The sequence below is a fragment of the Ambystoma mexicanum genome, chromosome 14 (assembly GCF_040938575.1).
Source record: "Ambystoma mexicanum isolate Mex_15411 chromosome 14, UKY_AmexF1_1, whole genome shotgun sequence".
In the NCBI taxonomy this organism is placed as follows: Eukaryota; Metazoa; Chordata; class Amphibia; order Caudata; family Ambystomatidae; genus Ambystoma; species Ambystoma mexicanum.
Window position 1 is genome coordinate 551,783,434 of NC_090940.1, and position 26,080 is coordinate 551,809,513.

At 44.9% G+C, this 26,080-nt stretch overlaps 1 protein-coding gene across 7 annotated transcripts in view; it reads left to right on the forward strand.

Annotated features, from left to right (window-relative positions):
* Positions 1-26,080, forward strand: part of CEP128 (centrosomal protein 128) — an 864,240-nt gene that overhangs the window by 121,343 nt on the left and 716,817 nt on the right. For all 7 annotated transcript variants that reach the window (XR_011283785.1, XR_011283784.1, XR_011283786.1 and 4 more), the window contains 2 exons: positions 5,035-5,121; positions 18,937-19,063. Coding sequence is in view for 4 of the 7 variants with exons in the window: in XM_069637862.1 (XP_069493963.1) it covers positions 5,035-5,121; positions 18,937-19,063 (214 nt within the window). In the remaining 3 variants the exon portion in view is untranslated. The remainder of the gene's footprint in view (positions 1-5,034; positions 5,122-18,936; positions 19,064-26,080) is intronic.

Here is a 26,080-nt window from a genome sequence, read left to right on the forward strand (position 1 = left end):
TGTCGCTACGAGTTTCGAGAGGGATTCTCTTCTTCAGGTGGTGGGCACTCATAGCCTTCCTAAAATTAAAAGTGTAAGTCTAATTACTCTTCAACGGACTGATACAAGCATAAATTATAACTTGCAAATTTGTTCAGATACAATTTAAATTGAGAGAGCACTGACCTGAAAATTTAGTATGGTCTGACTCGCACTCATGCAGTGTGTGTTGAATGGCGCTTAGACCGGCAAGGGTCTGTCTTCATAGTGGCATGATGTTTTAAGCCCCCTATGGGATGGAAATGTGGGGTCAGTACTGTAGCTAAAATGATCATGCTAAATAAAATTGGCATCTAACGATGTTGAAGGTAAGGAATGTCTTGGCTGGGCTAGTAGACATCCAAATGAGGTGTGGCTGTTTACTTTCCTCCTAACACTGTTGCTGTAAAGCAAACAAAAGGGTCCCCTAATTTGATGTTAACTGGTGGGAAACTAAAAGTAGCTATAGTAGTACCTGTTCTCTAGTTTTCTAGTATTCTGGAAGCAAAGCGAAGCGTGGGCAGGAGAGACAGCGAAAACGCAGCCTCCCTTCCTCGCTTATGAATGAAGTCTTGTGACGTATGGGCACGCTGAAGCGCATCGCCCTGGTCATATGATCATATGTGTGATGACCTTGACATGAATACAAGTATATGCAATATTGAAATGTAAAGCACAGATCGATATTCGTTACATGTATTTTGACTTGTGAAAACAACCTCTGTGACAATCGTACATCAAGAAATGATCATTGGTACAATATTTTTATGCCTACACAAATGAATGTCCTTAGACATAAGTAAGCTCATGTAATCGTCTTCAAATTTAAACAATTAACCTAAGTCAGCAATCGATTCTCTTGATGGTAATAAAACATTTTACACGTCATCAGTATCATCTTGCTTTAGAATGTTGTATGTGATACAGTGAAAATTCATAGACAAATGGTCCAAACCTAACGTGGTCTTATGCATGTCATTCAATGAAAAAATCCTACAGAAAAAGGCTGACGGCAATGAGTGTATTATCAGCGAATAGTGTGGCTAGAGAAAACGGGTCAGGTCATATTCTGTGTTCATTCCTCTGGGAGATAGCGCGTCCAAACGTTCAATCCACAATATCTCTTTCTGGAGCAGCATCCTAATTAGGTCTCCTCGCCTTAGGGGCTGTCTAAGCTGTTCAAGTATCACAACCGGCATTTGGGCCACTGAATGATGAAATTCTTTAAAGTGTTGGGAAACTGGAGTTTTGTCCGAGTTCCAATGTTGGACTTGTGTTCCGTCCAACGTGTCTTGGCTTTCTGGGTGATAATTCCTTCATAATAGATGACAGAGGGTCATCTAATGCCATAGACTACATTAGTAGAGTCACAGGTAGATGTGTGTCTCGTAGTAACTGGTTTTCCTGTATAGGGATGATTAATGGTGTTGCCTTTAATGATGTTGTTACAACGTTAGCAATTAGTACAAGACAAAGTGCCCCTAAAGTACCTAGTTGATTTTCAGGGTGCACTAATGTCTGCTCTAATGACTAAGTCACAAATAGCTTGACTTTTTTTTGTAGGCAAAAATGGGTACTTTTTGAAATAGTCTCATTAGTGTTGAATCAAGATGCAATATATTCCAATTGGATTTTAAAATCCGTTTTATCTGGGAACTTTGGTGTGAATAAGTGGTCACATACACCAAGTTAGAGGATGGATCCTTCACTTTCGATACTAGGCTTGTAGTTCGAGTGACTGTGTTGGCTTTCTGGCTATTCTTGTTGAATATTAGTCATGGAGTATCCTCTTTTCAGAAAGATGTTAGATCGTTCACAAGATTTTTGGATATATTGTTGATTGTCTGAAATTTTGCGTTGGTACTTTACAAATTGACTGAACGGAATACTCTCAGTTGTAGTTTTTGGGTGAAAGCTTGTAGCGAGTAGAATGTTGTTCTTGTCAGTTGGTTTAGTGTAAAATGTGCTGCTTAAACGTTCATCATGTACATAAACTTCAACATCAAGGAATTCTAGTCTAGTCAGGCTGTTTCATGGTAAATTTAATTCTGGGAGTTGTAGTTGTTATGCTGAGCCTTTCCTAATGCAAAAAATATCATCTATGTAGCAATAATAACACTTCCTATATTTCGTCCACTAGTTGTTGTTCAGGATATGCTCTTCTAGCTATGCCATCAGTGTTGGCATAGCTGGGAGCCATAGTGGTGCCCATTGCCGTGACTGCTATTTGAGTGAAATGGTGGTCTTCAAACCTGAAAAAAATGATTGCTTAGTACAATCGTAAGTAAACTTAGGACAAAGATTTTATCTGCACGACATTCTGATGTTGCCAGAAGTAGTAATACTACCGCTTCAATCGCATTTTGAGGAGTTATATTTGTGTAGATGCTAGTCACATCAAATGTGAACAAAATATCCTTTACACTCTCAAATGAAATGGTCTGAATTTTGATCAAAACATCATTTGTGTCTCTGAGATAGGTTTTGGTCTTTTGCACTAATGGCTGTATGATGTAGTGGAGGTATTTGGCTAATGGTTCCAATAAGCTTTTGGTGGCCGATTATTGGACATCCTGGCAGATTGGTCAACTCCTTATGGATTTTTGGTAGACTGTACAGGACCGGCATTATTGGATATTCGTTGATCAAAAAAGCCTTTGTATGATGGTTAATGAATTCATTGCGTTCAGCTTCATCTAGTACAGACTTGATAATCTTCCTCACTTGTTCAGTTGATTCACCATCAACCTCCATATAGGTGTCTGTATCGCAAAGTTGATGTTCAATTTCTTGTTTGTATTTAACAAGGACCATTATCACCAGAGCCCCTCCTTTGTCTGCTGGTTTCAATATGATGTGTAAAATTGCCTCTCTGGCATTTTCTGAAGTACATTTTCTTAAGGTCATTCAGTGGATATTTTAGTAAGGTATCAGAATTGTGTAACCGTGGTATAAAAACTGCTCTTGGATGCAATTCCAAGTATTGACTTTCTTAAGATTCTGTTGACTCCAATGCATCGAAGAATAATTTAAGTTTCATTTTCCTAAATAGCCGAAAGAAGTCAAATGTCTCCTTTAACAGGTAATCGTTGCAATGAGGTACAAAGGCGATTCAGATAACATGTCATGAGAATTGCCTTTTTCCTGGGTCTGACCCTGGTTAGTGTCTCATTTTCATCACTTTATCATCTTTCACTGTTAAGCCTTTACTTCTCTTCCCCGTGTTCATCTGATTCCTCGTATGTGACTATTTTAGAGGTTGAGCTCCATATAACATCCTCAAGGCCTGTAATAAAAAGTATAAGAACACAGATTATACAGTAAGCACCAGTCCACTATTAAGAAAATGCCAACATCAAAGGTTGAGTCTTGCAATGGAAGTGCAGGGATGCTCATTATGGACCACGAGCTTCTGGCAGATAGATACACTAGCCTAGCACTAACATTAAGCAGCTCTCCCTTCATAAAATCCCCCCTCTCCTGTCTCCCCCCTCTCACCCTCCTTCCCTCCTCCTACCATTCCCCCCTTTCCTGCCTCCCCCCTCTCACCCTCCCCCTTCCCTCCTCCTACCATTCTTCACCACTCCCCTCCCATCCACTCCCTCTCCCCTTCCCAATCTAGCCCCTCAGTTAATTGCTCTTTTCATTGTTTTGACGATTGATTCATAATTTATTTGCTTCAACTGTTATATTGTTTGTTTATGTATTATGATGTTCAATTGTACAGCGCTTTGGCGTAAGGCGCTTAATAAATCAATCAATAAATACAAATACAAATAATGGTGGCAGAAACTTTCCTTAGGCTCTCATGCCTTGTCTGCCAGACATCTGGAGCACCAATCTGGCATGCAAAGGGACGAGCCAACCTCTGCATGTAACATCATCCGTACCTTATACCTTGCGCCACGCTTAAAGCTTAGATCTGTGGAAATTTGAGGCAGCAGTTTATTGTCCTGTTGAGGATATTGGACTGGCTTGCATTCGAAGTTAATTTCGAGGTATATCAGCCAGTGCTGTTATGCGTGCATCTTGAAATTGACTAGTAATTATTTTGTTAGCGCTAGAAACATTCTAACAAAATCACAGGACAATCTCCCTCCAGTTCCTTATTGTGATCTGTATTGCTATTTTCTTTCTGTTGGAAAAATCCTTCTGTGGTCCCTTATGCTTTCAAATGTGCTTTATCTTCGCAAGAGAGGTCTTAACATGTTGGCTCTTGTTTCTTTCTCCAGTTACATCTACGGCCTAGCGTTTTATGGGAATGCGGCCCTCTCTTTAGCATAGAATGTTTTTTGAAAGCATTGTAATGGGTTGTGTTATAGATGGTGGAATCTGATTTGACTGGATGTTTCTGAATGCTTTCAATGGAAGATGATTTGGGCGCAGTGTGAGTTACAGCCACATTGGCTTTGCTGGTCGATATTGTGTCACATGGATCCATTGAACGCTGAAGGGCAAATACTGAGCAAGGAACGAGATTGTAGGCTCCAAACCAATCTCGTCCATCTTTCTTCAGTTACAGCCCAATGCATTTTGCCTACCACTCTTGTAATGCTTAACGCACCCGGTCTGTACAATTGTACAGGCCTTAAGGATACCTTTATTGTACTCCTGGGTGCCCCCATTCACATTTCTTAACATGTAAAGACGGAATACCTGTGCTTTGGCAAATACTAATCCAGTGGTTATAAAACTGAGATACTTGGCTCGGTCTCAAAAGCTCCAGACCAGCAGCATAACACATGACGGTACATTGATAGTTATCACCCATGTTCACGTACCTGATTCGCCATAGTAGGGGACCGCTAACGCTATTCATGCCTATATTGTTCAGTGCCTGATGGTCACTGTCCTGAACATGGCATGCGATGATGAAAAACAGAATTTGCACCTTCTCAGATTTTTATTCCAAAAATTATAAAACATGCACAGTGGTATGTTGTCCTACGTGTGATTGAGACCAGTTCTATTTTCCTCTCCTTAATGTTTTCTTTTCTTCCTGTGCATCTTCCGAAGGACACTAATCGGAACCTGAGGCATGTGGACCAGATGCTGGGCCAGTACAGGGAGCACAATAATGAACAGACGGAAGCCATGGCAACAGTGAGTACTTGACAAAGGTGGCACGAAATGTACTTTATGCTTTCCGTAAACTCTACGAGCATGCAGGAGTGCGTCTGAAGGGGAGATGTTGGGTTGCATGCACAGGAGGATTTATTGAGGTTTTTGGTGGGCTTTTTTGATCTAGTTATAATGGAGGCAGTAGTGTGCATGCTGTGCAAAAGAACAATGCTGAACTCGGCATAAACCTTTGCGTATCTGTGTGCAAAAGTCTTTCGTCTCTTATTGTGACGGATTGTGCCGGTGGCGAGAGTTGTTCTATGTTGCAGATTGGTCTAGACCAGTCCTGTGATCCAACGGCTTTTCTTGATGTTCATGGTCCTGGGTTTTAGTGCTGAACCCTTCAATGTCCATGTTCAAATCCACAGTCTGCTGGATTGTCTACCATGTTAAATGTCTGTGGGCAACTTGACAGATATTCTCCCCCGCACTTTAGTAGCTTGCAGATGGTAGCAGTTTCCACAGCAACTGTGAACTGGAGGAACACCTGCTAAACTGGCCAGATTCTCCAACGTCTTCGGGAAATTGGCAGCCATAGCTACTTCAGTGACGATACTTGTCTGTGCCATGACTCCCTATGTGAGGGCTGGTCATTTTAAGGTACCCAGGGGTTGCGGGGACCTGATCCCAACTCTCTTCATTATCTATTATATAAAATATATATGCAACCGTCTGTGAATATTGCAGCTGCAATGTACCCAAGGATCCAGACTTCAAATATCTTGCTGTGTATAGGGTATCTACAGAGATCAAAATATGGATTTGATGAGCAGGATGTTAAAGCAGCTCCTCTGCGTACGTCAATAAGCAGGAGCTACGCAATGCAAGAGCTAGTACATGGCATTGCATTGCATTGCGTGTGCAAGCTAGATTTGTGGCTTGCTAACTGTAACGTACCCATTATACCTTTCACATCTTCGTGATGTTTCTTAATGCTCCTTTTTCTCATAAACACCACACAGAGTTAATTGGGCAATAGGTCAATAGTGCCGTACCAGGTAATTAAGCTCAGAGCCTATGTTTTTGCAGAATAAAGGCTGTTATCTCCTGCCCTCTGTGCTGTTTACTACTGCTACTAGATCCCAGCAAAATGTTTGGGATGCCACTGGTCTTTCATGTGGTGAACAGAGCAGTGTGTGGCCAGAGTGTGAGACTCTGCATCTGTCAAATAAACTACAATTGAGAAGGCAGCCATGGAAATGGAAAACTGAGCTGGCGGAGCCCTTGTGTTCAAATTGGTGGGATGGGGGCGTAGAGGCATAATGATAGGTACAGCGGGGAGAGAGTATGGGGTCCATATGGCAGGTACTGTCTGTGGGTAGGGAATGGGAGACAAGAAAATTGAGGATACCAAGGGGACTGGAGGTGGAAGGTGTGATGTGAGACCGATGAGGTATCCTGCAAACTTAGTGCGGACTTGGTTGTTGAAAATAGTACAAAATACAAAGTACAGAAAGGCCTCCATACGTTCCGGGTTCACAACTTTTATGGACAGAGGATTCCCTTCCAATCATTCTGACCTTTCCCCTCTGGTATTTGTAGTGCTTTTTTCTAAATCACCCTGCCTGAGAGGAGGGTTGGCTGGGAAGAACTAGTGCAAGGAAGACTAAGCAGAAATTCACAGGAGGGAGGATAGCTCAGGGGCAACGTGCTCGCCTTGGAAGCAAGACGACACGGAGCACTAAAAGGTTTGATGCCCAGGTCCGTGCTTAGAAACCTCTGGGTATTAAGCGCATTATAAATAATCTTTCATATCACATATGCATTAGTTTGTTGTGGGCAAGTGTGAATTGTGAGACAGTTGTGTGAAAACCTTTCGGATTTGCCTTCTGTACAAAGTTCTCTCTCTGAAAGAGACAATTCTCAGGAATACAGACCAGTCCATTTTCATTGTCCTTGCAAATCGTCTGTTCTTTGTGTCTGGCATGTCACTCTTTCTTACCCTTTTTTATGACCTGGGCTGACGACTCTTTCCTTCATAGCTCTTCTTGAGCGGTTGCTTCACAAAGAATCACCAGACGTGTGGTTAGTACACAGCACAATTTAATTGCGGAATTGCCAGTCGTTCTTCCAGAAGTTGCTATGTTTCACTTTGAAAGTAGTCAAATGATGCTCAGCCTGGGAGGGTTGACATTGCCTGCAGGTCCTCACACCTGCTCCTGCAGATGTCACTTACCTCACCGTTTATTTCTTATCCATGTAAAAAGAACATAGTTATTCCTGGTATAGTAACACAGTTTTGCAAACTGAATGGGTGGGATGGCTGCATGCACTGACTACATGTCAATTCAGATTGGTTTTAACAGAAGTGAGTGAGTGAGTGAGTGAGTATCCTCTGCATGGGGCCATCTTTGGTTTGTACCAAGCACACTAAATAGTTCTGTAGCACGGACTATGGGAGCAATCTGTGCGGCAGCAGGTACAGTTCATTTGGGGGATGGGCTTGTCATTCATCTCATTTCCTTGACGGGTGTATACACATGTACGCTAAGGTCTCGTAATATAAAGAGAATCTATGATATGAACAGTAGAGAAAATGCCAGGAACAGTCCATTAGTATTAGTGTACACATTAACATGGTTCTCCTTGGACAGGCCTGGTTTAAGAAGCATTTTTTGTCTTGTCCGATTTATAGTTGTGGCAGCTTTAATTCTTAAACATTTTTTTTGGTGGGGAGCGTGTCTACTCCTCAGTTTAATAACATGTTGTACTTTGACATCACTTTACATTGGCTAGTGCTGAAGAAAATGCTGCTGAGGCTTCCATTCTCACCTGCCATACTGCGCTGGCAGCATAGCTTCTCCAATTCTCTTTACGTAGACGTGTTTCAATCTTCAAGTTGTGGTCGCTGCACCTGTACCTTTTGAATGCATGTGTTGTTTGGTTCTGAGGGAGTTGAGGTAATATCCAGTTTAGGAACCTATAATAGTCCACCTTGTTAATGTCTAGCTGACCTTCCCAATGAGTGATACATTGGCTTTGTAGGGCATGCTCTAAGCTCTGGTTTCCATTTGGGCTGAAGTATTGATGCTAGAGGAACTATTTTCCCCTTTTGCTTTAGTCTAATGCAGAGTTGTTCAACTCCCGGCCTCGAGGGATCCATGTCAGATTTTCAGGATATCCCTCAATAATATTCACAAGGTACATTTGCATAAAATGATTCTACATGTATGCACATTTTTGCACATAAGTATTGAGGGATGTCCTGAAACCTCGTCAGGTTTCCGGCCCTCGAGGCCTGGAGTTTGACAACCCTGGTCTAGCAACACAGCGGTACTCTGGCGCCCCTCTCTGCCTCCGTCTCTCACTCCCTCCAAATGCCTATGGAAGTAGATTCACCTACTGCCAGCTCCACCATGTAGTGATGGTTCCTTCATCCTTTGCATCTTTTCAGACTGTGGGGATTCAAAATGTACTTCCACTTCTGCCCACCAGTTAATAACGCTCACCCAGCTACAAACTATCCCAGCAACAAGACACGGATGGTGGGGGGTGGGGCTCTTCTCTTCAGTTAATTATTTCCATGAGACTGTGAGTGCATCGTGGAATAGCCTGACCCTCTTCCAATCAAAACTGAAGGGCTCACACCAGTGCTTTCTGTTAGAGCGCAGCAACCTATTGGCAAATGTGATGAATCTAGCGATGTCATCACGCCCTCTTTGGGGAAACTCTCTTCCCATATGGCCAGGGAAAGACAGCTGTTACCTGATCCCGACCCTCGGGGAGGCTGCCTGAGGGAGGACCATATGGGGGCAACAACCCTCATGGGAGGGAAGGAGACTCAGTGGCAGGAACATGGTATCCCCCTTTCCACTCAGGGCATGACACTGACCCTTTGACTTCCCAAACCTGTTTGGCATATTGTGATATAGATCCAGTCCATCCACTTTGCACTGAGAGTAGAGCTCTTTCCTATACTTTTTGTAAAACAACTGAGATGAGGAGGAGCAGGAGAGCAATGCAGCGCACTAAAGCTGCAGAACTAGAGAGGCGTGGTTGTTGGATGGATCCAATAGGTGCCGATACATTTAAAGCACTGCCACCCAGAGGAAGATGGAGATCCACTACACCCAACGCAGGTCGGAAAGCGAGGAGGAAGCCTACTGCAGAAGTGTACAGGAGAGCCCCTACCAACGCCATCATGAGAGGCTCTGAGGCCGCTTACCGAGGAAAGATGGAGACATTCACAGGGCGAACCTGAGTAGGAGTGCATTACAGAATGAAACGGATGAAAGGGGATTGAGGACCCATTGGCTGAGTGAGTCAAACTGTTACGTGTGGAGAAAACCCTGACATGAAAGTATAACAGGCAACGTGTTGCGAGTCTGGGACCTGCACCCAATTGTTATTATTTTTATTATATTTGTAATTTATGATTTGGTTTATTAAAACTCCTTGTACTTGTCGTGTCATAATACACATATAATAATAATAATAATTTGGCATTCACCGGTCACATCTTTCACTATACAACTCGTCCTCCCTCCTTCAATCCCTAACACCCCAATATTCCCCAACTAACAGACCACGACATGTAGTCCTTGAAAGTCCACCAGAGTTTTTGTACCCCGCACCCATTATCTTAGACGTCCCTCTTCCCCAGCACATTCCGGTCCCCACTCCAAAGTCCCCCCATCCCCAATCTTGCTACGCCCTGTCTCAGGTTCAGGGGGGTTTATCATCAGGCGAGCCAAACAATGCCTGCACTAAGGCGTTCCAGGCTGTCAAGTTTTCTGAGCTTTCTCTTCTCCCCACCTGCATAGCCTTGTACCACATCGCAGCTTCTGCCAAAGACCAGCGCCGCAAGTCCTACCACCACCCGTCAATGAGGGGACCATTCTGTGATTTCTACGCCATGGCGATCCTTCTTTTCACCAGAACCCAGGCCAGGTCATCAATCTGATTTCCGGCTTAGCCTTCTTGGGCGCGCAAACACTCCAAGTAAACAGGCTTCTGGCATCCACATATATGTTGTTATCCCTCAATTCTTAAGCCTTAATTCCATTTACTGTCAAAACCCTTGAATCACTGGACATGTCCAGAAAATGTGCGCCGTCTCTTTCCCTCTCCACAATGGGCACCTTCTAACTTTCGAGCCTGGGAACTGCGCTAGAAGGGACGGCGTCAAGTACGCCCTGTGGAGTACATAAAACTGGGTCAGCTTTAGCCTGTCATTCCTCAGGACTCCTTTCGGATATAACAACGCCCTGGCCCATTCCAAGTCCGTAAGATCCCTGCCTATCTCTGACTCCCATTTGTTCCTGCCCTTAGTGTCATCTGTAAGTATTGCCTCCAGTAACCCCATGTCCCCCCTCTGACACCTCGTATAGCACCCCTAGTATGCAGTCTTCATCCAGCTGACTTGGAAAACTCGCCCATCTTTTCTTTGTCTCATATAATATTCTTTAATATGCTAGGAACTGCCCTTTCTGTACTCTGTACTCGTCCTCTAACTCCTGGAATTTCAATAGCCCCTCAGGCGAGAGCACGTCTCCTACTGTCACTACCCCTCTATACTCCAATTGTGATCTAATCTGGGCCAAGTCCACTATGTTCTCTCCATATATTTCGGCTAAGGGTATGTGGGAGGTGTAGGGCTCTCTTGATTTTATTAGTGCCCTGATTTTGGCCCAGATCTTCTTACCTAGCTGCAAGAGGCAAAGAGGGTCCTCAATCCTCTTCTCCCCCAGCCACAGCACTTCCTGCAGTAGGTGGGGAGCTACTTCCGAACCCATCAGTCTAGGTTCCACTGTTTCTATATCCGCCACCATGTTGGAGCTGTTCCACCAGATAGTATAACTCGAAGTACAGGAGGCGTACCCCTCCATCTGCATAATCCCTGCACAAGGTATCCAGGGCTACGCCGTCCTGATCCCCATATAAAATTTCCAATCATCAAATTCAGTTAATTGAAGAAGGACTTTGGTGTAAGATACGGGACATTCAGTTTCAGCAGTGCAATCCTACCCATCACTGAGAGGGGTAGCTTTTTCCAAAACTTGACTGAGTTCCCCAACCCAGCTCTTTTCCTCAGTGTGTTCTGCCGCTTGGGTTTCTGCCACATTGTGATGAACATCCCTAAATAGTTAAACGTATTAACCTTACACTGCAGCCCCAGATTCGGAAGTCGTGATTCCTCCAGCCCTACCCAGCACGCCTACAGAAATATGTAGGATTTCTTTATGCTAACCGTTATTCCCGACAGTCTTGCAAAATTGTCTAATACCGCCATATAGGACACTAGATTGTCTTCCGGGCTGCACAAGTACAACAGGATGTCATCAGCGTAAAACAAGACCACGTGATGTGCGCCGATCACCAGGAGCCCTCCTCAAGGACACTGCTGGGGGCTCCAGGGCTAAGATGTACTGCCTGGGGGACAGCAGGCTTCCCTGTTTCATGCCCTGCCATATCATGAACTGCCCCAACACATGTTTCCTGTTCCTGACCCTTGCTATCTGTTTGGAGTAAAGTATTCCGACCCATCTAATGAACCCCTCGCCTAATCCAAAACTTTCTAGAGGGGCAAACCACCACTCGCACCAAACTGAGTTGAATGCTTTGGCGGCATCCACTGCCATCACTGTGCACCCTTCTGCCCACCCCTGCGTACTATGCATTATTGCATGCAACTGCCTGAGAGTCTCTGACGTCGCCCTCCCCGCAACATACCCTGTCTGATCTGGATGGATCAGGGTCCCAATTACTCTTTTCAATCTGTCCGCTAAGATCGCTGTGAAGATTTTGCTATCTTGATTTATTAGGGATATCGGGTGGTAGGATTAGCAATACCCTGCTGCTTTTCCTGGTTTCAGGATTGGGATGATTACAGATTCCTCCATGCTTTGGGGTAGTCTACCCACCTCATATGCTTCCTCAAAGGTCCTCAACAACCTCTGGGCTATCTTCTCTACATACTCCTTATCAAACTCTGCCGGTAGGCGAACCCCACCTGGTGTTTTCCCTGTGCGCAGCGTGCCAATCACTGCCCGCAGTTCGTCTACCATGAGCGGTGCACCCAGTTTCTCTGCTTGATCCGCACTCATGGTGTTTAGGCCTGTCTCGGACAGGGTCTCTGCAGTCTCCTGTGCCTTGGTATTTTCCACCTCTTCATACAGGTCTTGATAGAAATTTTGAAAGACCTCATTGATTTCCCACTGCGACCGCCACAGTTTTCTGCACCCATCTACTATTTCGGCAATCACATCTCTTGTATCCTCCCCCCTGCCCCCCAGGCATAACCACACTAGCATTCTCCTTGGTTTGTCCCCTTGCCCATGCAATTTTACAGAGTATTTCACAAAACTGTACCTTCCCAATCTCTCCTAGTAGTCCAGACACTCCTACAGCCCTCTCCTCCCTCAGGCAAACATTCTCCACCTGTTGAATTTCCACCTCTGTGGCTGCTAATTTCCTCTCTAATTCCCTTTGGACACCCCCTGCCTTGACGATGACAGCTCCCCGTACCATCACTTTAAAGGAGTCCCATAGGGTCCCCCCACAATCCACACTTCCACTGTTGAATCTGAAGTACTCCTCTATTTGCTGTGCTCTTTCATCTCCGAAGGGCCCATCCCGCAAGGTCTCTACTCACAGCCTCAATGTGGGTGTTGGGCCGGCTGGTTGGTAAGCACCCACTCTATTATTAAGGGCAAATTTGTCCGAGAGTGTCCTGCCCTCGTAGGAGGTTGCCACAAACTCCCAGTGGTGGTCCCTCCCCATGAAGAAATCAATACGTGTGTACACTTGTGCACACCTGAATAGAATGAGAATGCTCTCCTGGGTCCTATCAGCCACAGCCAGACCTCCTGCAGCTCCAGCTCTCCCAAGAGTGTCAGCAAGACCTTAGCACGTGGGGATAGCCGTGCATGTTTGCTATCCGATCTGTCCAGTGTTGTGTCTAGCGTACAATTCAAATCCCTGCTCCAAATCCATGTCATCCCTCGATAAGGAGTCAGTTTCACATACAGGGAGCGGAAGAAGGTAGACACATCCTGATTAGGTGCATATGTATTTATCAGGCAGACCTCCTTCTTATCCAGGAATCCATGGACTAGCACCACACTGCCCTCATCATCCTTGTAAATTCCCACCTCGTGAAAGGGTACTGTTGGGCTGACCTAGATAAGGACACCCCTTGCTTAATTGTAGAAGGCTGACCCAAACCCCTTCCCTCCCCATTTCTACAGGACCTGGGTCTGCTTGTCTGCCGTGAGGTGCATTTCATGTAACAATGCTATATGAACCCCTTTTCTGCACAGTTATGCCGCCACCCTGACCCTTTTAACTTAATTATTTAGCCCCCTGACATTCCAGGAGGACATTTTCAATACCTCTGCCATTCAGTCTCGCACTGTACCCTCCCACCAGCAACCACCTCTCAATGGGTGATGTGGGTCCTTCCTTTCCCTCTCTTCCGTCTCCCAGGTGATCCCTCAGTGTCCTCCACTTCATCAAACCAAGCCATGTTGTAACCTAAAGCACCCCTCCCCCCCAACATGAACCAAAGTAACCATTTACCAGAACCTGTCTGTAGAGGCATAACTGCCATTTATTCCATCCACCCTCCCAGAACTCGGCAGCTGGCTACCTCCAGGTACACCAAATTCTCCTGGTGAAAGGAGAGAACCCCCTCCGTCCCCCCCAAAAAAGGAAAAAGAGAGAGAAGGCCAACACATTGGTCAGATCCTCCTAACCTCGATCCTTAACTACAAGGGCGTGAGCGAGGATACTCAACCCTCTAAACTTGTGGGTGGTCCCGGTCCCTAAACTGTAGCAACCTCAGATGTCCGTGCATCCCTGCCTGTGCCTGTATCTCAACTGCTCCATGCTTGGCGGCGCTTCAGGGGTCCGTGCTCTCTTCCATCGGTTTCATCTGGTTGGCGTCCATCCAGGCATTCACTTCCTCAGGAGTATCAAAGAACGGAGCCCGTTCCTTAGATATCACCTTCAGCTTCGCTGGTTATAGGAGCATGTATTTAATGTCCTGTTTGCGCAATCGCTCTTTCGTCTGGATGAATTGGCCTCTTTGTCTCTGGATCTGTAGGGTATAGTCTGGATAAATCGCCATTGAGACTGATCCACAACAAATCACGCCTCCTTCCCTGGAGAAGGCCAAGATCTTCTCTTTGTCTCTAAAGTTCAATATCTTGGCTATGATGGGTCCGGTGGGGTTCTGAGGGGGTCATCTCGCCAGTGCCCTATGGGCCCTCTCCACCATGAATCCCTGTGACAACGCTCCCGGTCCAATTTCCTGGAGCAGCATATTTTCCACATAAGTGGTGGTACCTCTTCCCCTCCTCCCCTTCAGGTAGCCCCATAATCCGAATGTTGTTTCTTCGCGCCTGCCCTTCAGCATCTTCCGCTCGAGTCTGCAACATTGATACCTGCATTCTTAGCATCCGGACCTTCGCCTGCAGATCCTTTTCCAATCTACCTTCTGTCTCTCCCACTCTCCTCGCCAGGTTGTGGACATCCTGCCGCAGGAGTCCCACGTCGCACTTTAGTTTCCCAATGCTTGTCTACTTTAAAGTTCTCAGGGCAGCAATAGCCTCTAGTATTCTCGTGTATGCTCCATCAGCGTTTGGCTTGTGGCTGTCTTCTGTCGGTCCTGCCTCCGTTTGCTCTAATTCCAGCCTCTGGTCTCCCTTTCTCGCAAACTCTTCCATCTTAGTCTGCCTTGGTGTTGCAAAAGCTTTCTTCTTCCCTTTTTCTAACATATGTGCGCTGTCTCTTTTCCAGGCCCCTGCTGGCTTCGTAATATCCTGGCCCTTGCCGGCTTCGTAATATCCTGGCCCCTCTTCCCTGGGTCCACAGGGGTCACCCTGCACAATCTTTGCTATCATAGTCTGGCAAGCGTGTTTTTCTGTCTTATCGTGGTGCCTGCTACTATCTCGCCAGCAGGGTCGCAAGTCTGTCTGTGTCTTACCCAGCTCCTCTCCTCTCTGCCGCAACCTGGTGGGCCTCACTCTTTATGCCTCCTGATTATTAGACAGTCTAGTCTCCACCGTGGGCCCCCTGTGCCTCCCTCCTCAGGGGTGCGGGGCGCCAGCACAGGGTCCACGCCACAAGGCCCTTCAATGGTCCAATGTGCTGGTTAGTTGGGTGAGGGGGGCGACCACACACACTTGAAAGAGTATATCCCTTTGCACTTTATTTTGAGTTTAGCATGTAAGGGTCAGGTTAGTATTTCATACACAGGATGGAGAACTCTTCATTTTTGGACATTCTGACACCATCATCCTTTAGTTTCATTGAGGCAGGGAAACCGTTTGTAGCGATGGGGCTTTTTTTCCAACACTCCTTTTTCCTTTAATAAAAGCCTATTGCAACCATCATAATGCCACTGTGTCCGAGTGTTATTCCTGATTCCTTACACATACCATAACAACTGGATATAAGGATGCTTACGGAAGCCAGTTGGACAACCCCTGACTTTCATCCTTGGCTTTAACCAAAGAAAACCTAATGCATGTTGCAGAGCTGGCATTTTAAATAAGTGTGCATAGTGACTCAGCCATCCACGCAGTTCTCCGTGGTTTCTGTACCTCTGGCATGGCAAAAGAGGTCCGACCCCATGTCTTCCTCTTCGCTGTCTCCCAACCTCAGGAAAGGAGAGAAATTGATCAAATGTCAAAAAAAGTCTACCAAAATTCCTCACTGCACCTTCTGCTAGATGTTCTTAAACGTGCTGAGGGGCCTTTCATCACATTTCACAAGGTGAAAGTGGTTTTGTGAGCTAATCCATCCTTCTTTCCAAAGAAATGGCTTTCTGTGTTCTTTCCTGAACTCTCTTGATACTTGGAGGCCCTTCTTAGGACATGTGCAAACCTCTAAAGTCTCTTCGGCACCCAGCCCTACAGCTGAGCTGCGCCAGCACCCAGCCCTACAGCGGAGCTGCCCGGCACCCAGCCCTACAGCTGAGCCGCGCCGGCACCCAGCCCTGCAGCTGAGCAGTGCCAGCACCAATCCCTACAGATAAGCAGCGAACCGGCCCCTTTTAGCTTAGGAAAAACTGGCAAATGCTTCCAATTTACGAATATGTAGTAAAAATGCCCCAAACCAAAAACAGAGCACCACTGACACGTAGGCTTATTCCACCCACACTGCGCCACAGGTGTTCTTGCATGCGCGGTACTCGCACAGCACTGCCACAGTGAAACGATCAAGTACTTTTACACCCTGGTCTAAAGGGGATTCTTAAGGTAAAAATGCATCATTTAATTTGCATGAATTACAAGGTACGTTGTAACTATTGATGAAAAAAAAGGTATTTGTTTTAGAAGTAAACTATAGTTTTACATGCCTAAAGGAATATTTTACTCCTCAAAATATTGTTTACTCCTTACTATAAAATAGGAATAATATGCTTGCCCTTCAAAATCATATTAAATACTGCCTATGTGGCTTTTCCGAGACATACTGTTTTTGCAATCATTATCAAAGCAACAACCTAAATCTCTCCAAATGCTCTCTTTTGACATTTTTGAGCAGGTTGTTCTTATGCACATCTCTCTTTGGCCTGCTGTCCACCTTCCTTTCTAGTGAGGTGAGTGATTGGGTATTCTGCAATAGTATGGCAGAATTGGAACCGGGTGTAGTAGTAGTAGTAGTAGTAGTAGTAGTAAGAATGTACACACTGTGGCGACGCTTACCCTCCTAGTTTATACTTCCCATTCCTCCATATGACTGGCTGACTTCCCCATTAACCCCTTTGCAGAGTCAGAAGGATGCACGCTCTTTGAGGACGTTTTACCTTGTCTTTACTAAAGAAATACGAATAAGCCTATATTTCCCTATCTTTGTGGGGTGTTTCCTACATTACTAACTAAGCTGTTTGTCGTCGTCTCTAAATGTCCAAAAAGAATAAGTCCACCGTCCAAAAAAACAAATGATATCTAACCTGATCACTTATAGAAACCAAATAAAATGGCAGGAAAATGACCGCTTCTCCTGCTGGATGCGTTCCGCACTTGTCTTCTTATTTGCAAACAACCTCTTCTTAATATACGATTTTTCAATAGTCTTTGGCGATTGTTCTTATCAGTATCTGGTTGGTATATTTACTTTCCACTTTAGGAGTGCCTCTCGACTCCGATTGATTTATCATAAAGGCTACCTTGGCCTCCAGTTCCTCATACATTTTCTTTCTTATCTCCCACTCTTCTGACAAAGTATTTAATTTCCCCCTATTCCCAGGGTACAGATATACCCACTTTACTAGTCATTCTTTTGGCTATCTCTATTATTCGTTTTACTCGTTGCTAGTATTCAGATTTGTTAATGTTGTTTCTAATTTCTTCTTGTTTTTCATTGAGGTCATTCTTGAAAGATATTTCACTTTCATTCACCTCCCGTCTAAGGACCGTTGTTATTCTCTTGCTCACGTTATCACAGTTAAGATTTATCAAGTTGACTTTCACGTTTTTTCCATTCACACTGAGACAACTTTTCTGATTCATATTCTTGTCGGTTGGCGTCCAGTGCCTCCCATGTTACCCTTTGCCTTGCTTATTATCAGGGAACGTCTCTGGGGTTCAACACATGCCTTTCATCTGCTCTGTTGCTCCAGAGCACTGTCAAACCCTTCTCCTTGTCATTCTTGTTAGGCGGTCTTCCTCTTGGCTTCTCCATATTGCAAAGCGGAGCAGGACTCTCCCGGCGTGGCGCCTCCACCAACTGGCATGTCCCACTTGGCTCGGCTGATCTCAGGCTCTTGGTTACGCTGGTCTCTTGGTGTTCTATGTGCTGCTTCCCAGCAACTTTGGATTTCGCAGGCTGCATGTCCTGCTGCAGCTCTGCCTCCCAGGTTCACGTTCTCATGGGACCTCCCCTGCGTCCACAGACGCCCCTCTTTTCTCTCGTCCCTCTTCTTGCTCTCTATCTGACGAGTGCACGTCTTTTAATCCATTTGCCGCAGTGAATTGGGTATTTTTGTTTAAAGAGACAGTTTCTCCTTCTGCTGATTAATAGCATCTGCTAGCTTCTTCTGCAGCACAGTCTTGGTACTTAAGATTATTGTTTAGCTTCTTTGACAGTCCCATATATACCCCTAGACAGGGTGTTGAGGAGAGGGCTAGTCTCACAGTGGGGTGTTCCCCCTTTGGGAAAAGAGACTAATTCCCTTGATGTGTTCAATGCCACCCCCCAATAAGGATAATTTGAGGCCAGTTTAAAGCCTAGATGGGTGATAAAGAACTCATGGATGAAGCTGAGTGTATGTGTGAGGAGGTGGATTCAGGCTCGAGTGGTGCCACACATTTGCTAAAGGGAGTGGGACCGGCAGGGACGGGTGGGTCTTGATAAAATAATTTATGTAACATATTCAATCACATTACCTTCACATACCTGCAGTTTGTGCAGCACATGAACACAAACCGCTAAGGGAAAACATGAGTACATCACATTGCTTAGGGTCACCATAGTTTGACTTGAGGGTCAATACAAAACGAACCCAAAATCATTGTAAAGATTAATTTCAAGATCTGATTTTTCCATGTCTTTCAGTGGTGGCGGCCAAGTAATGGTTGCTTTAGGAATCATTCCTGGTACATTTATTGGATTTTATTGTTTTGATTGTAAGCAGAACATCAATTTTAACCAAGTTTTATACTGCATTTCAAAGGTTTCAACTAAGATAAACTTTAGCATTGCATCCCTTTTAATCAAAGTATTTTCACAGAACATATTTATTTATGCAAGTTGTTTTCATTCTTTCTTGGGCTTTTTCAGCCTTGGCAAACAGTCTGCATTCTGGGTTTTTATGTGATTCAAATTGGTTGTAATTTTTTATTTCAGTTGAAAGAAACATTGGAACAGTCCATTGATGAGCTCCGGAGCCAACGGATGTCGCGACTGTCAGGAGTCCGGAGTGCCTCCCTCTCCAGTTTGTATGCAAGTGACCTTGAAGCTACAACAATAACTGGTAAAAAATCTCAAGATAGCAATACGGAAAATAGTTCAAATAATCTGTTATAGTAAATTTCAGTTTGTAAGCCAGTTTCTTTCCCTTTCAATAGAGATCTTTTCTCAAAGTTGTGGATCTGGTCCTCAGTAGGGACTGCAGACAGCTGCAACAAGGCCCCACGGCGAGGTCAGACCAGTACACCTCTAACCAATTTAGCAATGTTGGGTGGTCAGAAATGTGGGTTTGCTGTGAATTTTGGGAGAAATTCTTCATGGGAAGATTTGTTCCCAAGAAAGAGATAATTAAAATGAAATGGGTCAGTTTTCAAAATTAGTCCATAATATATCTTAACAAAACTTTTTTTAAAACTATATAAGCATCACAGGAGACTAGTTACGATGGGAAGGAATCTTTCTCTGGTTTGATTAGCTTTTCTGGGCTTGGATACATGGAAGGATAGAGGATTTCCGTACGAAAGGTTGGAGCCTATTGTTGGTTTGCAGCAATGAAGTGTTGTGCCTCGAAAGAAGTACCTTTTGTGAATAGCTTGCAAAAGTAGGTGTGCTTAGCGTTCTAATTGGCCTTTTGGACTAGCATAGGAGACTTGAAGGTTGTGCACATTTCGTAGGGAGAAAATGAAGCTTGCACAGTATGGTTCTAGACTTTGAAATTATGAGCCAAATTATGTTGATCTAGTCCAGTAGTTGCTCGAAAATGTTTGTCTTCAAAGGGTGTAAACTGAAGAAATAGCCATAGAAGAATTCAATACTGTCATCCACCAGTTATTCCTGTCTCGTCAGGTTTTGAGGACCCGGGCCTGGCTGACGTTCTTTCTGCAAAACCTAATTGATGCAGTGGCATTTCCGCTATTTAAGTACTGTTAGAAAATCCTGACCTGTGAAGTTCTACGTGGTTCAGACATGTCACTTTTCAAGCACATATAAGCACCCTCTTGCATATTCACTTCTACTTCAATGTAAATGTGGGTATCAATGCTAAATCAGTTTGTAATGCATATTGAACACTGCTGACCCGATGGGCAAAGCAGATTCAAACTAAATCCTAGCAGGTTCTAAACTATTGTCTTTAAAAATAAATACAGACAAATACAATGGAAGCTTTTGACTTGTCGTTCTTGACTCCCGTTTCCCACGTGAGTAACTTGGAGTACTATTTGATTCCATCGCTGCAGGAGATCCCTGATTGTGTTGGGGGATAGCTCAGGGGCAACGTGCTTGCCTTGGAAGCAAGACGACACGGAGCAAACCCGGTTCGATCCCCGGGTCTGCGCTTATAAACCTCTGGGTATTAAGCGCATTATAAATAACCAATTACAATTACAATCTCAGTTGTGGTCAGCTGCAGTATTTTTCAGTTCAGCTTTTGTATTTGAAAACGTTTTTGCTGTAATTCTTTTACTTGCACGGTGGCAGATGGACATGGCTTTTTGTCTATACTTCGGGATATTTGCAACTTTAGACCGAACGTTATGACATATGTCATGTAATTAGGTTTCAGAGGTCGGAACACTTTCAGCTTATATTTTACTGCATAGTCAGAGTGGGCACCACATGTCCCTTGCTTTGCATTTGACTCATTTGCTGCCACTTCAAAGTTGGAGTTTGTTCAAGATCCTGCTCTTTGTGCACAAGGGACTTCGCGATTGAGGCCATAGAGTTCTTGGACAAATTTGCTATCTACTTATCCAACCATGATTCCCTGTGGGGCAAAACTTGTTTTCTTTTACTACCATGATTTAAAACTTCTCGGTTGTTGGGTGCTTTCTTTCGGGTATGGTGCCCTCTCTGTGGAATTTAATGCCTTTATCCATACAATTCCTTGAAGCTAATGTGACATTTCGATGGCAGTTTGAAGTTGCCTCTTTTGGTTAGGGTATTGTGGGTGTATAACCTATTTATTTCAGTGTCAATATATCTGTTTTTAAGTTTAAAATTGACAGACAGAAATGTGAGTCAAAATCTCCCCTTAGAGACCGTAAACTAAAGTAATTGTCTAACTATTGTTCTTCATTTTCCCCTTTTGCCTTTGGATGGGGTGTTAGAGAGTAATACAAAAATGGGTTCACTTGAAAAGGGATTGATATTTATGAGGCATTGACTCTGTAAGACCTAGACATTAAAGCAAGTATAGGTGTCATGGACTTGACAGCCATTGAGCATAAATTCAAACCAGAAGTCCCAGAAATAGATTTTCACATCATCTGCATACAGATGAAGGTCCTTAGCTGGAACAATCTCAGAGGTGTTAAAATCAGTATGGCAGTATGGCCATTTTCTGAGATCTACTCATCCACATGTGTTCCGCGCCCCGTAGCTAAATCCTCCATGCATTGGTTACTTTCATTTTAGGGGAGGCCTCTATTTAGTCCATACTAAGAATCTGATTTAATTTTGTTCCCATGGATCTTGGGTCAAGGCCTAAACAGGCAGAGTGTCCTAGAGCTGCAAGTGCTTGCATGAATAAGAGAAATTCTCACCAACACACCTGTCGGTTCTCAAAGAGATCAGTCTCGTCTATGATCTTCGGCTTGTTATTGGACTGCAAAGGACCTTGTTATTAAACCAAATGGTCGGTACTTCGGCACTCGTGTGAGGGGCCAAAAATGCGAGGCAGACAACTTGATACAGGTTTTTCACAAGAAGCCATTTTATTAACTTAAAAGGGTGTGATAAACGCCTCACTTTCCCTAACCTAATGTGGATTTCTCTGCCTGTGAAACCAGGACCAGAGTAAAACACTGTAATACAAAAAGATCTCTGCCCCTCACACTTATACATGCAACCAAAACATTTTTGGGTATTTATATGGCTGTTCAGATTCAACAAAATAATAATTAGAACCAAATATTCTTGTAACCAGGGTTGTATCCCCTTCCTTAGGATCAAGATAGAATTTACAAATACAAGTTCCAATGGAAGAAATTCACTCCAATAATCCGGTTCTACTTCAACAAGTGTAACACTCAAAGGTTCCTCCCAATAGCCAAGTTCAGTTTCCAACACAAATTTCCTTTACTCCTGGATGGTTTCACTTGGCTTTGGGATTGTCTTATAATCAAACAGTGTTCATCGCAGAGTTTCCACAGGCTTTTGTTTGGCAAACCAAAAGTCTTTGTCTTCACTCTACTCTTCCAGTGAATATTTCAATATGACTTCTCTTCTCTTGAGAAAACCAATTACTACACACTTCTTCTGCATACACAACAATGTTTTCGTCAGGATGGTTTTTACCACAGTTCATCAAACATAGTGGCCTTGCCACTTTCTTTCCACCACAACCTTTCACCACAATGCAGTATGCCTGCTTCTTGGTTCAATAACCTGCCAGGACTACCATTAACAATCCCTTTGCTTGTGTGCTCGCCTGCCAGGATAAATCTCATAACACTACTACAAGTACTCTGCGGTGCGGTTTACTTTAAACCTCAGTAACGTCTTGGACTTTCAATAACAGTAAAATTCACAACTTCTTCCATAACGATATAACACCCACTGATGCTGTTTGTTCCACTGGTTGATTGGTCACTTCCAGGTTATATTCCTCTCCCCCTTGCCACTCTCCACAAGGAGGGCCACTTTCCTGCCACCTTTTGGTTGCCACTATCCCACCGGGTAATTGTAGGTAATGTCTTTTATTCAAGTTTCTCTCTCCAAGAAAGATGTTTCCCCTTTTACTTTCACTTGCCTTTCTTTGGCTTAGGCACTGCTGGTTGTTATCTGTCTCATATATTGCCTGTTTTTAACTTTGGCAATGCTGGTTATAGTTTTGGTTTCATATTGCCCCCTCTTTACTTTGCCAATGTTGGTTACACTTTGGGTTCAATACTTCCCCCTCTTTCCTTGAGCAATGGTAGTCGCAGCTTTTGTAAATACCGTTCTCTTTACTTGGGTAGTGATGGTTATAAATGTTCTCCTCTCGTTTCCTCTTCACATGAGCTTTGGGCCAAGAACACTTGTTTTCATTAGTTTCGGGATTCAAAAGATCTATAATTGGTCAGCGGTTTACTGTGGGGCGCCCCGGGGTCACCTACCGGAAGCCAACTTCCCTGTCTCTCCCTGCGCATCTGCATATCCTGCTGCCACTTCTCTGCTCGTCGGATTCAGAGCTTCTGACTGCTCCGGTTGCAGTCCCATGACTCTCGCCTTCCGGAAACAGGAGCCCACATTTCTCCTTTTGTTCCCCAGTGCTCGCCAGCCACCAGAGCCAGGCACAAGGTACGCAGACCTCTTCTCTCCCATGAGGTAACCTGCAACAGCAGCGCTTCCCACTGTGCAATGGTCCCGGCATTCTCGGTGCTCTGCCCCGCTGCCTACTCAGCCACTGCTAACTTGTCCTACTACTACTCTGCTGCTAATTCTTTTGAACTGCATCCAAGGGGGATTTAAATAATCAAAATTCCTGCTCAGGTGTAGGTTGTCAGAAACCCTAGACTGCATACTGCTGTTCTGTGCGTCTGAGTCCCCCTTCCTCGTCCCAGTACCTATGGCAGTACCCAGTAAGCTTACTTGACTCTTATTAATGCCGGCTCATTTGACTCTTGGCAAGGTTTGTTTTCCATTCACTTTTTCCTTATATTCAATTCAGATATTCAAAACCAAATGTCTCTGGCTTCGAAACTGCCCATCCACTGTATCCGGAGACCCCTTTTTACCCAGGCGGACTCACTGGCTCTCTTACGGTCAGATTTCCCCTTTCAGTGGCTTTCTGTAGATTCGTCTCTGTTCATGGTCTGCTTGCGCTGGTTCTTTCTGGCATTCAGCGTCCTTCATGGCTTCCTCGCTTCCCAGCTGCTTACTGCAGAGCAGCGGTCATGCTCCAGTGAGCGGTCGGGAGCCTCTCCAACACTCCCGGTACCTTTGTTCGGTACTGCACACCTTTCTTCCCTCTTCCTCAGACTGCCCATGAGCCCCTCTCACTGGTTGCACCGGTTTGCGCTCCATAAACCTCCCAGCATCTCAGGAGCTACCTGCTCGCCACCGCAGCTTCCGCCATGGAACTCTCCTTCGCGCTTGCCTTACTTCCTCTGATACCTCTCAGCTGAGCCTGTTTTTAAATTTCCCAGCTCCAGGGTAATGAGACCAACAACTTAGACTGCTTATGTTTCTTTGTTCAGTCCTTCCTCTGTTTCAATGGTGGCCTCCTTGTCTCAGTACCTAAGTGGTGTGTGTTTGGAGTAGGTTGTCTTGTAAAATAGGGAAGGGATTGATAATACCCTACAAAGACTTGGGGAAGATTAGGTTTATTGGTAAAGGGAAATGGGGGGGATACCATGTCTCACCCAAGGGTGCCTCATCCCCATTCCCCAAGTCTCCTCCACCCAGGTGAAACTCCCTTGCATATCCCCCCCCAGGGTCAGGATCCAAAAGCAACAGCCTTTCCCTGGCCACCTGGGCAGAGGATATATTGTTGTGAGGACACCCTCGGGTTCCTCACAACAGGCACGCATTGGTTCTATGAACCTATCCCAATCTAAATCTTCCCCTGAGAACCCTCTTGTCTGGGGTGAATAATGAGCTCTCTGTCTCGTCCTCTGTTGGCAAATGCTATGTTTCCTTAGTGTGCTTGTAGTTCTCACCAGATGCTGGATTATTGCTCTCGGCTAACCTCTCTCACGCTCAGATTTCTTTGGTGGTACTACTGCTTTCTGAGTAAAGGAGGAACACGGCTCTGAAACCATTTCGTACCTCCTCTGTGGCTGTACTCCACTGATTCTCGATCTGCTACTCCATACCCACTGTAGCCTTTGGTCTTATTGACCAAGACACATTTTCTGCTGGGGCCTCTCTGCCGCACATACCACCCATCTCTGACCCTCCTTAGTCACGTAGCTTCTCCTGTCTCTGGTGCCCCCCCCCTTCTCTCTGCCTCTCTCCTCCAACCTCCTTGGTGTTCAGTTGTCTTTTCCTTCTTCCTCCTCTTTCCCTAATGCCATGCTAAAAGTCCCTCTCACAAATCTTCCCCCTCTTTGATCTTTCTCTTTCAGCTTCTGTCTTCTCTCTTCCACCAGCAACCTTACCCTCACTCCCCGACCTATCCCTCGCCAAACGTCCTTATCTTGCCTCCTTCCTTGAACGTAGATCTTCCAGACATGTCTGTGTCCACTCGCCCTCACTGCAGGGACAAAGTCTTTCATTTCGGAGAGTCATAGGTGGTTGAGGTGATGGAGTCCCCGTTTGGCTGCCCAGTTCCTGCCAGCTTTCCTTCACCCTGCTTGGCACAGTCCCTATATCTGTATCCTTCCTGAGGGAGAAACCTTCCCCTTGCTCAAGTTCAAGTGAGGGAGATGTCTGTTGGTGCTGGTTCTTTTCCTCCATTTTACGGCGAGGCAATGGTTTTATACTTTCTTCCTGGCCATCCCCCTTTGTGATTTTGATGGTGATTAAGCAAGAAGATACGTCTACTTTATGGGATGGTAAGAAAGTAGGGAGAATTGCTACGGTTCACTTTCCCAATGCCCCCCGCTTAGCAACGTGGTCTCCCTTGATGTTGGGGGCTCCCTCTTTGCCCTTCTCCACTCAGCCTCTGGGAGCAGTGCATTATGGGTCATCTTGTCCCAAAGTCCCCTAAAATCTTGGGGTCCTTTCAGATCAGCTTTGGCATCCTAACCTCCCGCCTGGCGACTGTCTTGTGTACACTGAACTGAACGTTGCAATAGTGGTCATGAGACATGCCCCTGCAACTCCTATAAGTATAATGCCCCTCGCTATGTTTGTCCCTCCTCCCCGCCCCATTTATCAACTGTTACTAAACAAGAAAAATGCTGTGGATTGAATGAGTTGTTCAGGCGGACCGGATGATGGAATAAAATAATTACCCTTTGAGACTGCCTTTTAAATGAATGATCAATAGATTTTGGGAACCTGGATATCTGCAAAGCTGTCATCACAAATATGAGTGCTAAGTAGACTGTGGCTTGACTCCAAGTTAGCCATTTATGTTCAACCTTTCTAGGTGATCAGTACAGTGTGTAAAACTAAGGTTCATGATTTTGCAATGGGAAAATCCTGTAGCACA